At 43.5% G+C, this 15,937-nt stretch overlaps 1 protein-coding gene across 1 annotated transcript in view; it reads right to left on the reverse strand.

The window, feature by feature from the left end:
* Positions 1-12,342, reverse strand: part of LOC120056279 (calsyntenin-2-like) — a 183,892-nt gene extending 171,550 nt beyond the window's left edge. The window contains exons 1-2 of the mRNA XM_039004526.1: positions 12,330-12,342; positions 12,107-12,229 (exon numbers count right to left, since the gene is read on the reverse strand). Coding sequence (XP_038860454.1) covers positions 12,107-12,229; positions 12,330-12,342 — 136 coding nt within the window. The remainder of the gene's footprint in view (positions 1-12,106; positions 12,230-12,329) is intronic.
* Positions 12,343-15,937: the final 3,595 nt, after the last annotated feature.

A 15,937-nucleotide genomic window follows, 5' to 3' on the forward strand; every position in this document is an offset into this window, starting at 1 on the left:
AACCACGTTCATCTGTACAAACAATAGTACGCAAGTATAAACATCATGGGACCACGCAGCCGTCATACCGCTCAGGAAGGAGACGCGTTCTGTCTCCTAGAGATGAACGTACTTTGGTGCAGTGCAAATTCATCCTAGAACAACAGCAAAGGACCTTGTGAAGATGCTGGAGGAAACAGGTACAAAAGTATCTATGTCCACAGTAAAACGAGTCCTATATCGACATAGCCTGAAAGGCCGCTCAGCAAAGAAGAAGTCACTGCTCCAAAACTGGCATAAAAAATCCAGACTACGGTTTGCAACTTCACATGGGGACAAAGATCATACTTTTTGGAGAAATGTCTTCTGGTCTGATGAAACAACAATAGAACTGTTTGGCCATATCGACCATTGTTATGTTTGAAGGAAACAGGGGGAGGCTTGCAAGCCGAAGAACACCATCCCAACCGTGAAGCACGGGGGTGGCAGCATCATGTTGTGGGGGTGATTTGCTGCAGGAGGGCCTGGTGCACTTCACAAAATAGATGGCATCATGAGGAATGCCAAAAGGTCTGACTACTTATTTAAATAAGGTATTTGTTAAAAAAAAGAAAAAGTTTTTGCCTTGTCATTATGGGGTATTGTGTGTAGATTGATGAGGAAAAACAATATTTAATATATTTTAGAATAACGCTGTAACATAACAAAATGTGGAAAAAGTGAAAGGGTCTGAATCCTTCCCGAATGCACTGTAACCCATGGGAAAGCGAAAGAGGCATTTGAAGTGTCCAGAATTTCAATCACACCAGTCTACTTAAGAAACTGGAGTAATTAGCCAGCCAGGCTGCCTCGGGGGCAAATCATTGATTATTCCGTGCTAAACAAATCAAATCAAATCAAAGTGTATTTGTCACGTGCGCCGAATACAACAGATGTAGACCTTACAGTGAAATGCTTACTTACAGGCTCTAACCAATAGTGCAAAAATGTGTGTGTGTGCGTGTGCGTGTGCGTGTGCGTGTGTGTGTGTGTGTGTGTGTGTGTGTGTGTGTGTGTGTGTGTGTGTGTGTGTGTGTAGGTAAGTAAAGAAATAAAACAACAGTAGAAAGACATTTGGAAAAAAAACAGTAGCAAGGCTATATACAGACACCGGTTAGTCAGGCTTATTGAGGTAGTATGTACATGTGGGTATGGTTAACTTTTACCGCCTCAGAAACCCGGATCCGGGAGCACCCCCCACCCCCCCCCCCCCCCACTGACTAGCATAGCTAGCATAGCGTCACAAGTAAATTGTAGCTTCTAAATATCATTAAATCACAAGTCCAAGACACCAGATGAAAGATACACTTCTTGTGAATCTAGCCACCATTTCTGATTTTTAAAATGTTTTACAGGGAAGACACAATATGTAAATCTATTAGCTAACCACGTTAGCAAAAGACACCATTTTTTTTACTCCACTATTTTTCCACTCCATCACCAGCTATCACCAATTCGACCAAATAAAGAAATAAATAGCCACTAACCAAGAAAAAACCTCATCAGATGACAGTCTGATAACATATTTATTGTATAGCATAGGTTTTGTTAGAAAAATGTGCATATTTCAGGTATAAATCATAGTTTGCAATTGCAGCCACCATCACAAATCTCCCCAAAGCGACTAGAATTACTACAGAGAGCAACGTGTATTACCAATTTACTCATCATAAAACATTTCTTAAAAATACACAGCTCACAGCAATGGAAAGACACAGATCTTGTGAATTCAGACAATATTTCAGATTTTCAAAGTGTCTTACAGCGAAAACACAATAAATCGTTATATTAGCATACCACATTTGCAAACGTTACCCGAGCATTGATTCAAGGCAAAATGAGCTATAGCGTTATCATCACCAAAATACATTAATTTTTTCACTAACCTTCTCAGAATTCTTCCGATGACACTCCTGTAACATCATATTACACAATCCATATAGAGTTTGATCGAAAATGTGCATATTTAGCGGCACAAATCGTGCTTACACAATGGAAATAGTGTCCAACTACTCAAGCAATCTGCCCGGCGCCATCTTGAAAATACAACTATTTTTATCGAAAACTATTCATAAACTTGACTAAAAAAATACAGGTTGGACATGAAATGAAAGATGCATTAGTTATTAATGCAACCGCTGAGTTAGATTTTTAAAATTAACGTTACTAGACATACAGTGTGCGTTACAGCCAGACTAGTGCCGCAATAATGGCGTCACTAGTCGCCATTATTGAGTTTACATTTTTCCACATAAAAACGGAATAACATCATAAATAGCTCTTACTTTTCGACGAGCTTCCATCAGAATCTTGGCCAAGTGGTCCTTTGTCCAAAAGAATCGTTGCTTGGTTGTAAAACGTTGCATTCAACTTCTGATATAGCAGCTAACAATAGCTAACAATAGCTATTTTGCCCCAACGTGTCCAAATCCTCAAGACGCAATACTGAGGAAATTCCGAAAAATAGCAATATACTCGCATAATCTGATATAACTCGGTTTAAAATAGCTTCGTTATGATGTTTCTAACACCTATATCGAATTAAATTACAGACGGATACATCTAAGGTTGATAACTGAGCGTTTGAAAATGGCATCCTGAGGTCCTTCTCTGCGTAATGGTCAGCGTCGAAAAGAAGGCGCACCTCACTCCTTGGCCTTTTATAAACTCTGAGAGCTACGTAGAAAGCCCATTCCACTTCTCATTGGTTACTGACATCCAGGGGAAGGCGGGTGCAGTTCATGTCGTTCCATAGGATACACACAGACCTTTAAAACTGATCTGAGACCAGAGCTTCGCTCTCAGACCTTCGCAGTACCTGTCATGGATTTCGCTGTAGAAAGAGTTCTGGGTCACCCACAGACATAATTCCAACGGTTTATGAAACTAGAGAGTGTTTTCTATCCAATAGAATTAATAATATGCATATTGTACGAGCAAGAATTGAGTACGAGGCAGTTTAATTTGGCAACACCCAGAAAAAAAAAATGCTAACTGCTCCCCCTATTGACAAAAGGTTAAAGTGACTATGCATATATGATGAACAGAGAGTAGCAGTAGCGTAAAAGAGGGGTTGGTGGGTGGTGGGACACAATGCAGATAGCCCGGTTAGCCAATGTGCGGGAGCACTGGTTGGTCGGTCCAATTGAGGTAGTATGTACATGAATGTATAGTTAAAGTGACTATGCATATAAGACAAACAGAGAGTAGCAGCAGCGTAAAAGAGGGGTTGGGTGGCGCACACAATGCAAATAGTCCGGGTAACCATTTGGTTACCTGTTCAGGAGTCTTATGGCTTGGGGGTAAAAACTGTTGAGAAGCCTTTTGTCCTCGACTTGGCATTCCGGTACCGCTTGCCATGCGGTAGCAGAGAGAACAGTCTATAACTGGGGTGGTTGGGGTATTTGACAATTTTCATTGCCTTCCTCTGACACCGCCTGGTGTAGAGGTCCTGGATGGCAGGCAGCTTTGCCCCAGTGATGTACTGGGCCGTACGCACTACCCTCTGAAGTGCCTTGCGGTCGGAGGCTGAGCAATTGCCGTACCAGGCAGTGATGCAACCAGTCAGGATACTCTCGATGTTGCAGCTGGAGAACCTTTTGAGGATCTCAGGACCCATGCCAAATCTTTTTAGTTTCCTGAGGAGGAATAGGCTTTGTCGTGCCCTCTTCACGACTGTCTTGGTGTGTTTGGACCATTCTAGTTTGTTGGTGATGTGGACCCCAAGGAATTTGAAGCTCTCAACCTGCTCCACTACAGCCCCGTCGATGAGAATGGGGACGTGCTCGGTGCTCCTTTTCCTGTAGTCCACAATCATCTCCTTAGTCTTGGTTACGTTGAGGGATAGGTTGTTATTCTGGCACACCCGGCCAGGTCTCTGACCTCCTCCCTATAGGTTGTCTCGTCGTTGTCGGTGATCAGGCCTACCACTGTTGTGTCATCAGCAAACTTAATGATGGTGTTGGAGTCGTGCCTGGCCATGCAGTCATGGGTGAACAGGGAGTACAGGAGGAGACTGAGCACACACCCCTGGGGAGCTCCAGTGTTGAGGATCAGCGTGGCAGATGTGTTGCTACCTACCCTCACCACCTGGGGGCGGCCCGTCAGGAAGTCCAGGATCCAGTTGCAGAGGGAGGTGTTTAGTCCCAGGTTCCTTAGCTTAGTGATGAGCTTTGAGGGTACTATGGTGTTGAATGCTGAGCTGAGCAATATCCAATATCTAATTGGAAGTTCAGACGTCCAATCGAGACATCCAATGTTGAATAAACTACTTTATTATTATTGAAAGGGAATAATTCTGCCAGCAGACAGTAAATCTCCTCAAAAATATATATAATAAAATGTCAGCTGACAGAATTATTATATTTTATAAGAGAGATACTTCAACTGTTGTTATGAAATCCTATAGTGTAGTTTGTGTATTTTACTGCTGTTACTGCCCACATAATCCACATAATCCCGATCATTACTCAGGATTATTATATGATCGTTCAAAAATCCTTTGAACATCTTGTCAACAATAACAAGTATCAGTCTAAGCATCTGTTTGATATATGTGTACATCTGTTTGATACATCTGTTTGATACATGTGCACATGTGTTTGATACATGTGTACATGTTTTTGATACATGTGTACATCTGTTTGATACATGTGTACATGTGTTTGATGCATGTGTACATGTGTTTGATACATGTGTACATCTGTTTGATACATGTGTACATGTGTTTGATACATGTGTACATGTGTTTGATACATGTGTACATCTGTTTGATACATGTGTACATGTGTTTGATATATGTGTACATGTGTTTGATATATGTGTACATGTGTTTGATATATGTGTACATGTGTAAAGTCTGGAAATCTATAGATTCCCCACTGCACATTTATCGTAGCTGTTACAGTGTGTGCGTCTGTGTGTGTGTGTGTGTGTGTCTGTGTGTGCATGTGCGTGTGTGTGTGTGTGTGTCTGTGTGTGTGTGTGTGTGTTTGCAAGCACATACATTTGCACCCACAAGTGTGTGTGTGTGTGCGCACGTACTTATGCATGTGAAACGTGCTAATGTGATTCGCAGACATTAACATCCTCCACCTTAAATGATTGACATTATATGCCTCATGGGACCATGTGCCACAGGCATTAAAACATGAAAAACATCATGGCTGTGTCTGAAATGGCTATATTGACTACGTAGTGCACCCGTAGGGCTCAGGACAAAAGTAGTGCACTAAATAGGGAATACGGTGCCACTTTGGATGGAGCCCATAAGACTCATCAACACAGTCTATTAACCGACAAACACGCAGATAAGGATTTTATTGAAAGGTGGTGTTTAATCATGCTGTCTTCATAATCAAACCATGTGGGAATATGATACATTAACTGTTGCATGACAAACACTTGGCACAAATAGCCTGAGCTGCCAAGCTGAACATTTGAAGTGGCATGGTGTGGTTTGAAAACAGTGACACTTATGAGCAGTGTAAAAATGTAGCCTCCAAAAATGTCAAACAAATTAATTTCCACCCCATTCATTTTGCCTCATGGTTTATAAATAAGTCGTTTTTTGGGAGGGTAGAAAGTCTGGAACTGTGTGCATTTGACAAACTTCATTTCAGTGTGCATTCCCCTTACAAATGCACAACTTGTCATCCATAGCCACTGTCACGGTTCTTTCATGATAACAAGACGAGTTTCTCTCCTCACTCTATTCCTCACGTTCACTTTCACTCACTAATTACCATTTCTTTCTTTTGCTCATTTCCCTCTCATTCTCTCTCTTGTTCTCTCTCTCTCTCACTCACACACACACACACACACACACACACACACACACACACACACACACACACACACACACACACACACACACACACACACACACACACACACACACACACACACACACACACACACATGAAACCATCCTCTTTCTCTAAACCGCTCCCTATACTCTTTTTGGTTCTGTAACCTTGCATGTGTGCGTGTGTGGAGGGGGAACTAGCTTTACCGGGGGAACAATACAGAATGAGCGTCATCCTGTAGGAGAGATGAATGGACGAGAGGACTGGCGTAACTGCGATCCCCCAATAAATAATTAGCCAATGACACTGCCTCTTTTCCTGCGGTCCCCCCTAGTCCCCCGTCACATCCCTCACACTGATTTGATTGAGAACGCTCTGTGCATACACAAGACCCACGCTCCTCCTCTCCGCAGGGGCATGGTCACGGCTCACCCAAATAACCATTCATCTCCTCTCGTTCCTGTCTCACCATATATCATCGACTTTAGGCTCATCATTCTTTTACATCAAAGCGGAGCTGCTGTGAGAGGAGGATAGGGGGAGGATAGGGGGAGGAGGAAGGAGGGAGGGATGGAGGAATGGAGGGAAGGCAAAGCACTTAACAATCCCCGTCCATGTTCCCACAGAGCAATTAATGTGGTGCCAGAACGACGGCCCACTCCTTTCTCCACAGAAACAAAACCAGGATGGATGAGGGAGAGCAAAGCTGCATAAGTCACTGCCTGCTGCGACTGCATGGGCTGGCTGGGCATTGAGGGAAAGAGAAAGAAAGGAGAGAGAGAATGGCTGGGATGGAGAGAGAGAATCAGGGGGGATGTGAGAAAGAGAGAAGAAAAGAGGAGAGAGGGAATGGGGTAATGAGAGGAAAGGAGAAAGACAATGATAGAGAGTGAAGAAGAACGGCAATAAGAGAGAGAGAGAGAGAGAGAGAGAGAGAGAGAGAGAGAGAGAGAGAGAGAGAGAGAGAGAGAGAGAGAGAGAGAGAGAGAGAGAGAGAGAGAGAGAGAGAGAGAGAGAGAGATGGGTGGAGAAATAGAGATGGAATGAGAAAAATGCAAAGGAGAACCCTAGACAAACAGAGTTGGAAAGGGCAAGAGTGAGACATGGAGAATTGAGGAGATTGAGAGAACAAAACCCGAGAAAGATAGATTAGGACAGAGTGTCTTTTCTGCAAGCGTTTTTTCGAAAATCTCCTTCGTAGCCATTTTATGGGTTTCATTCATTAGCTAGGCGCCACGGAAAAGCCAGGGAGAAATATCACAAGTCACCAAAAAATAGCACAACACCACTTTCCCTCCCGTTGATATTTTACCAGTGGTGACCTTCTGGAGTCACAGAGCAGATTGTTAATCACAGAGAGAAATATTCACAAACCATTGGGTTTTTTGTTGACGCTTTTGTTGCTTAACCATTAGAATTTCACTGGCTTGGTCTCTGAGTTGGTTGCTGGGTGTTGAAATGTGTCCCTAAACCAGCTCTGCCCAATACGCGGAGATACTGTTAGTGAGAAAATGAATTGATTTCATTTTAGAATAAGGCTGTAACGTAACAAAATGTGAGGGGAAAAATCAAGGGGTCTGAATACCTTCCGAATTCAGTGTACATACAAGTGTTCTAAAAAAAAGTTACGAATGTATAGTCTTGTACTCTATGATTCAAACCATTACAATGTTTTGAAAATAAACTGTAATAGAAAAAGAATGGCATCTAACATCAGTTCCCCACAGCTGTCAAGAGTGAAAATTAATTAGAGCTATTTTAATTTAATAACGTGTAAAGCAGTACCTATCACAAAGCCTCCTCGTTTTCCAGGGAGAAAAAAAAAACACATTGTCTAATTATAAGTCACATGTCACTGTCACCTACCTGTGTGACACTGTGATTTAACTTCAGTCACAAGCCAGAGCCCTGCACTCAACTGCAGGCCTATCATCATTTGTTAGTGTATGTATTTAGGGAGTGGGTAGATGTTTCCCATACAGTGCATTTGGAAAGTATTCAGACCCCTTGACTTTTTCCACATTTTGTTAGCTTACATCGTTATTCTAAAATGTATTAAATTATTTTTTTCCCTCATCAATCTACCCCAAATACCCCATAATGACAAAGCGAAAACAGTTTTAAAGAATTTTTTGCAAATGTATAAAATAAAAAAAAAATGAAATACCTTATTTACATAAGTATTCAGACCCTTTGCTATGAAAGTCAAAATTGAGCTCAGGTGCATCCTGTTTCCATTGATCATCCTTGAGATGTTTCTACAACTTGATTGTAACCCACCTGTCGTATATTTAATTGATTGGACATGATTTGGAAAGGCACACAGCTGTCTATATAAGGTCCCACAGCTGACAGTGCATGTCAGAGCAAAAACCAAGCCATGAGGTCGAAGGAATTGTCTGTAGAGCTCTGAGACAGGATTGTGTCAAGGCACAGATCTAGGGAAGGGTACCAAAAAATGTCTGCAGCATTGAAAGTCCCCAAGAACACTGGCCTCCATTGTTCTTAAATGAAAGAAGATGGGAACTACCAAGTCTCTTCCTAGAGCTGGCCGCCCGGCCAAACTGAGCAATCGGGGGAGAAGGGCCTTGGTCAGGGAGGTGATCAAGAACCCAATGGTCACTCTGACAGAGTTCCAGAGTTACTCTGTAGAGATGGGAGAACCTTCCAGAAGGACAACCATCTCTGCAGCACTCCATAAATCAGGCCTTTATGGTAAAGTGGCCAGATGGAAGCCACTCCTCATTAAAAGGTACATGACAGCCCACTTGGAGTTTGCCAAAAGGCCCCTAAAGGATTCTCAGACCATGAGAAACAAGATTCTCTGGTATGATGAAACAAAAAATGAACTCTTTGGCCTGAATGCCAAGTATAACATCTGGGGGAAACCTGGCATAATCCCTACGGTGAAGCATGGTTGTGGCAGCATCATGCTGTGGGGATGTTTTTCAGCGGCAGGGCCTGGGACACTAGTGAGGATCGAGGGAAAGATGAATGGAGCAAAGTACAGAGAGATCCTTGATGAAAACCTGCTCCAGAGTGCTCAGGTCCTCATACTGGTGCGAAGGTTCACCTTCCAACAGGACAACGACCCTAAGCACACAGTCAAGATAACGCAGGAGTGGCTTCGGGTGTCACGTTTGTCGTAACGATGAGACCAAGGCGCAGCGTGATATGTATACATTCTTCTTTTAATGAACGTATAAACACTAAACAAACTAACAAAATAACAAAACGAACGTGAAGCTAATAATAACGAGTGCAGACATGCAACATCACATAGACAAGAACCCACAAAACCAAAATGGAAAAATGGCAACCTAAATAGGATCCCCAATCAGAGACAACGATAAACAGCTGTCTCTGATTGGGAACCAATTCAGGCCACCATAGACCTACATTTACCTAGACAATACCAAAACCCCATAGATATACAAAAAACCCTAGACAAGACAAAAACACCCATACCAGCCTCGTCACACCCTGACCTAACCAAAATAATAAAGAAAACAAAGATAACTAAGGCCAGGGCGTGACAGTACCCCCCCCCCCCCCCCCCCAAAGGTGCGGACTCCCGGCCGCAAACCTAAACCTATATGGGAGGGTCTGGGTGGGCATCTAACCTCGGTGGCGGCTCCGGTTCTGGACGCCGCCCCCCTTCTTTACACTGAGTCCGCTCTTGTAGCACAGACCCGTGGATCATCGTCGGAGGCTCTGGACTGCGGATCCTCGCCGTAGTCCCCAGGCTGGGGACCCTCGCTGCGTGGATCATCGCCGGATGTTCTGGACTGGGGACCTTCGCTGGAGACCCCGGACTGGGGACCTTCGCTGGAGACCCCGGACTGGAGACCTTCGCTGGAGACCCCAGACTGTGGATCGTCGCTGGAGGCCCCGGACTGTGGATCGTCGCTGGAGGCCCCGGACTGTGGATCGTCGCTGGAGGCCCCGGACTGTGGATCGACGCTGGTGGCTCCGGACAGTGGATCGTCGCTGGAGGCTCCGGACTGTGGATCGTCGCGGGAGGCTCCAGACTGAGGATCGTCGCTGGAGGCTCCGGACTGGGGATCGTCGCTGGAGGCTCCGGACTGGAGATCGTCGCTGGAGGCTCCGGACTGGAGATCGTCGCTGGAGACTCCGGACTGGAGATCGTCGCTGGAGGCTCCGGACTGTGGCCCGCCGTTGGAGGTTCCGGACTGTGGCCCGCCGTTGGAGGTTCCGGACTGTGGCCCGTCGTTGGAGGTTCCAGACTGTGGCCCGTCGTTGGAGGTTCCGGACTGTGGCCCGTCGTTGGAGGTTCCGGACTGGGTACTGTCGCCGGACGCTCTGGACTGGGTACTGTCACCAGACGCTCTGGACTGGGTACTGTCGCTGGTGGTACCGGGCTGGGGACACGCACCTCAGGGCGAGTGCGGGAAGCAGGCACAGGACGTACTGGACTGTGGAGGCGCACTGGAGGTCTGGAGTGTAGAGCTGACACAACCCGTCCTGGCTGGATGTTTATTTTCGCCCTGCAATTGCAGGGCGCTGGCACAGGACGCACTGGGCTGTGCAGACTCACCGGAGACACAGTACGCAAAGCAGGCGCAGGATTTCCTGGTCCAAGGAGGTACACTGGAGACACCGTGCGCTCCACCGCATAACACGGTGCCTGACCAGTAACACTCCCCACGGTAAGCACGAGGAGTTGGCTCAGGTCTCCTACCTGACTCAGCCAATCTCCTCGTGTGCCCCCCCCAAAAAATCTTGGGGCTGCCTCTCGGGCTTCCGTGCAAGCCGTGTTACCTCATAGCGTCGCCGTTCCTCTATTCTCCGGTACTTCTCCTCGTAGTATCAGCGTTCTGCTTTCGCTGCCTCTATCTCCTCTTCAGAAAGGCGATACTCCCCTGGCTGTGTCCAGGGTCCTGCTCCATCTAATACCTCCTCCCAGGTCCATTTCCCCATTAAGCGCTGTTCCTCTTTTTCACGCTGCTTGGTCCTTGTTTGGTGGGTTATTCTGTCTATGTGTAGTTGCATGTCAGCACTCGTGTTTATAGCGTCACGTTCGTTTTGTTAATTTTGCTAGTTTGTTTAGTGTTCTTCGTTTAAATAAAGAAGAATGTATTCATCTCACGCTGCGCCTTGGTCTCCTCGTTATGACGAACGTGACATCGGGACAAGTCTCTGAATGTCCTAGAGTGACCCAGCCAGAGCCCGGGCTTGAACCCGATCGAGCATCTCTGGAGAGACATGGAAACAGTTGTGCAGCAACCCTCCCCATCCAACCTGATAGAGCTTGAAAGGATCTGTAGAGAAGAATGGGAGAATCTCCAAATACAGGTGTGCCAAGCTTGTATCGTCATACCCAAGAAGAGTCGAGGTTGTAATCACTGCCAAAGGTGCTTCAACAAAGTACTGAGTAAAGAGTCTAAATGCTTATGTAAATGAAATATTTCAGTTTTATATTTTTTATACATTTGCAGAAATGTCATTATGGGGTATTGTGTGTAGATTGATGAGGAACATTTTTTAAATACATTTTTAGAATAAGACTGTAATGTAACAAAATGTGGAAAAAGTCAAAGGGTCTGAATACTTTCCCAATGCACTGTATAACCACATATCTAAGATGACATGACCTGGAAAGGCCATGTAAATACTGTACACTGTATTCCCTGAAATACACTTAAAGTAAATTTGCCCTTTCTCACAAATGTAGGATGCCCTTGTTCTGCTGATACTTTGCATCCCCCTAAAGGTTAAGGTTAGGACAAGAGATAGGGTAAGCTGATCCTAGATCAGTGGATAAGGGCAACTTCTGCCTCAAGCATATCATGGACATTCAAGGAGCATGGAAGATGTCCAGGTTATTTCCATGTCATGTCAAAGGGGACTAATATAGTTGCTCAAGGGGTATCAGTATTTAAAGGTAGCTCAAGAAGTTTCTCTCCTCTCCAGCAGCTCAGGTTATAACTCTTCTTTTTTTCCCTTTTTTGGCCAGTCAGATCAAGGAAGTGTGAATGGTTGTAGATAACGGTGCCTTATGAAGAAATGTATTCATAAATACACACTACCTTTCAGGCACAGAACAGGCTGTTGAGATGTACCTCTCAAAGTGAGGAAAGAGTATGAGTGCATTCTGGGTAGGGAGACACTCATAGAAGTCAGCCCAGTTATGCCAATCAACCACAGCCTCACATGAACAGCTATTACTGTGCAGCATGTCAGTGAAGGACCCTGAGCCCACAGCATCGGGTTCCTTGAAGGACGTTTAGGAGGGGGAAACAGGGAAGTGGTGTCTCTACCTGCGTAAGGGACAGGGGCGTCCTTGTCCAAGGCCACCAAGGGAGGGTCCAGCAGGACGGTGTCCATGTTCTCCGTGATCACCCCATGGTACGACGTCTCAATCCACGGCTTGTGTTTGTTCACTGTGGAGAAGAAAGAGGAGAACGGGGAGATAAAGAGAAAGACGTTGTCAGATGATTTTGTGAGGTTTGCCCGGCCATGAAAATAATAGCTAAACAGTACTATCAATAACCATGAAGCTAATATGCATAGACAGCGCTATTTCTCTCTCTAACATACCGAGGCATATGATATCGCTCTCCCAACCAGTATTCATGAGAAACACACTAAATTATCTGATTTTGGGTCCTGGCGACGTTGCTTTTGTTTGCCTCACAGGTACAAAAGCTGTTACAAGCCCTTGATCAATGCTCACAGCTAAACAGACTAAAGTACAACTTAAATTGCCCACAGGCAAAGCTCATTTGGGGTGACTCTTTCGATATAGTTTGCAAATACCGTCAGGTCATCCTTGATAAAGATGAGAAAAAAAGACTGTATAAAATAAATTATACAAATACTGAGCTGTATTGTATGCTCAAAAAAATTGAAAATATTATTTTATACTAATACAATTGCTCAGAGAAAGAGATTTAATTCAACAAGTAATACAACAATCTCAAAAAGATAGGGATGAAAATTACCCCTGTTTTCAGTACTCCAGCACCCTGTCCAGCTGGCACTTTTCACCCCACTCCTAAACATCCTGGTCTCAATTTCGATGTGGCCTTATCCTCTATGGGATTGGTGTCCCTACACTGGGATGGTTGAGCTAATGTGCACTAATGTGATTAGCATGAGGTTGTAAGTAACAAGAACATTTCCCAGGGCATAGACATATCTTATATGGGCAGCAAGCTTAAATTCTTGTTCATCTAACTGCACTGTCAAATTTACAGTAGCTATTACAGTGAAAAAATACCATGCTATTGTTTGAGGAGAGGGCACAACAACAAAAAACGTAGCACGGCAACTGGTTTGATACATTCACCTCTGAAGGTAAATAATGTACTTACATTCAGTAATCTTGTTCTGATGTGTCATCCGGAGGGTCCCAGAGATAAAATGTAGCATAGTTTGTTTGATAAAATAAATTGTTATATTCAAATGTAGGAACTGGGGTCTACAATTTGAACCCCTGCTGTTTCTGTAAATGTGTCTTTATGCTCACAACCCAACCCAACCCAACCGAGACACAGACACATACATACCACGAGGGGCTGGAAGCAATTGGTCAGCCGCAGTGCAGCGTTCAAGTGAGCCGGCAATCCTCCTGTTGCCGGCTCACTCCGCACCAAATTTTCCAGTCTGAGCTGGGATTTGAACTGCTTCTCTAACCACTAGGCTACTTGCCACAAGTAACATGTTGGTAATTGATGTGTTGCTAAACAATAGGGAGGGGAGTCCCCTAAGTCGTGGGTTGCACCTCTTGTCACTTGGTTGCGTCATTGCAATTGTTATCAACGTTCTACAGATGCCACAGCATATTGATGTCCAAATGATGGTTATTGCTCAGTCATTCTGAACGGGGGCTAACGGCTGTTTTGTCGAAATGACACTATAGTGGCATGGAAATTCGATGACACTGCATCATAGGATATGAAATGCACAATGTGAATCGTAGTATGCTGTAGACCAGGGGTTCTTAAACGTTTTCAGCCTGGGACCCAAATGAGAAATTCTGTATTTTCTTGAGATCGAAGCTTATGAAAACATTGGTAAATGTCATTGCCCTTATGCATAAAACAAATGCAATATAGACAAATAACAATGAAATACCCATATAAATACAGTCGTAAGTTTACATACACTTAGATTGGAGTCATTAAATCTTGTTTTTCAACCACTCCACAAATTTCTTGTTAAACCTCTTGAAGCTAGGGGGCAGAATTTCTATGTTTGGAAAAAATAACATTCCCAATGTAAGCTGCCTATTTCTCAGGCCCAGATGCTAGAATATGCATATAATTGACAGATTAGGATAGAAAACACTCTAAAGTTTCCAAAACTGTCAAAATATTGTCTGTGAGTATAACAGAACTGATTTTGCAGGCGAAACCTGAGGAAATCCAACCTGGAAGTGCCTCTTATTTTGAAAAAACCCTGTTCCATTGCCTGCCTTTCCTCCATTTAAAGGGATATCAACCAGATTCCTTTTGCAATGGCTTCCACAGGGTGTGAACAGTCTTTAGACATAGTTTCAAGCTTTTATTCTGAAAAATTAGCGAGATTTATCAAAACGCGTCAGTGGATAGCTGAATGTCCTTCGATTAGTTAATGCGCGCGAAAGTTGTAGCTCGACAAATATTAGCGATTATTTATGTTAAAAACAACCTGAGAATTGGTTATAAAAAACGTTTGACATGTTTCTACGAACTTTACGGATACTATTTGGAATTTTCGTCTGCCCTTCATGACCGCTCAAGCCTGTTGATTTCTGAACATAACGCACCAACCAAATGGAGGTTTTTGGATATAAAAATAATATTTATCGAACAAAAGGAACATTTATTGTGTAACTGGGAGTCTCGTGAGTGCAAACATCCGAAGATCATCAAAGGTAAGCAATTAATTGTATTGCTTTTCTGACTTTTGTGACCAATCTACATTGCTGCTTTGTAATGTTTTGTCTAGTGATCGATAAACTCACAAACGCTTGGATTGCTTTCGCTGTAAAGCATATTTTCAAAATCTGACACGATAGGTGGATTAACAACAAGCTAAGCTGTGTTTTGGTATATTTCACTTGTGATTTCATGAAAATAAATATTTTTAGTATTTTTTTATTTATTTGGCGCTCTGCAATTCAGCGGTTGTTTACGTAAATAATCCCGTTAAAGGGATCCGTGCGCCAAGAGGTTTTAAAAAACTATAGGTTTGGCAAGTTGGTAGGACATCTACTTTGTGCATGATACAAGTCATTTTGTAATTGTTTACAGACAGATTATTTCACTTGTAATTCACTGTATCACAATTCCAGTGGGTCAGAAGTTTACATACACTAAGTTGACTGTGCCTTTAAACAGCTTGGAAAATTCCAGAAAATTATGTCATGGCTTTAGAAGCTTCTGATAGGCTAATTGACATAATTTGAGTCAATTGGAGATGTACCTGTGGATGTATTTCAAGGCCTACCTTCAAACTCAGTGCCTCTTTGCTTGACATCATGGGAAAATCTAAAAAAATCAGCCAAGACTTCAGAAAAAAATGTGTAGACCTCCACAAGTCTGGTTCATCCTTGGGAGCCATTTCCAAACGCCTGAAGGTACCACGTTCATCTGTACAAACAATAGTACGCAAGTATAAACACCATCGGACCATGCAGCCGTCATACCGCTCAGGAAGGAGACGTGTTCTGTCTCCTAGAGATTAATGTACTTTGGTGCGAAAAGTGCAAATCAATCCCAGAACAACAGCAAAGGACCTTGTGAAGATGCTGGAGGAAATGGGAACAAAAGTATCTATATCCACAGTAAAACGAGGCCTATATCGACATAACCTGAAAGGCCGCTCAGCGGTGGTGAAAGTGGTAATCCTAGTTGACCTAAAACCGGGAATTTTTACTAGGATTAAATGTCAGGAATTGTGAGAAACAAAATTTTAATGTATTTGGCTAAGGTGTATGTAAACTTCCGCCAAATAGTTTTATTTGGAATTTGGTAGAAATTTTGTCAGTAGTTTATAGAATAAAACTAACATTTTCATTTTACCCAAACACATAACTATAAATAGTAAAACCAGAGAAACTGATAATTTAGCAGTTTTTTCCAGAGCTGTATATATATTCTGAA

The sequence above is a fragment of the Salvelinus namaycush genome, chromosome 11 (genome assembly GCF_016432855.1).
Source record: "Salvelinus namaycush isolate Seneca chromosome 11, SaNama_1.0, whole genome shotgun sequence".
NCBI classification, from domain to species: Eukaryota; Metazoa; Chordata; class Actinopteri; order Salmoniformes; family Salmonidae; genus Salvelinus; species Salvelinus namaycush.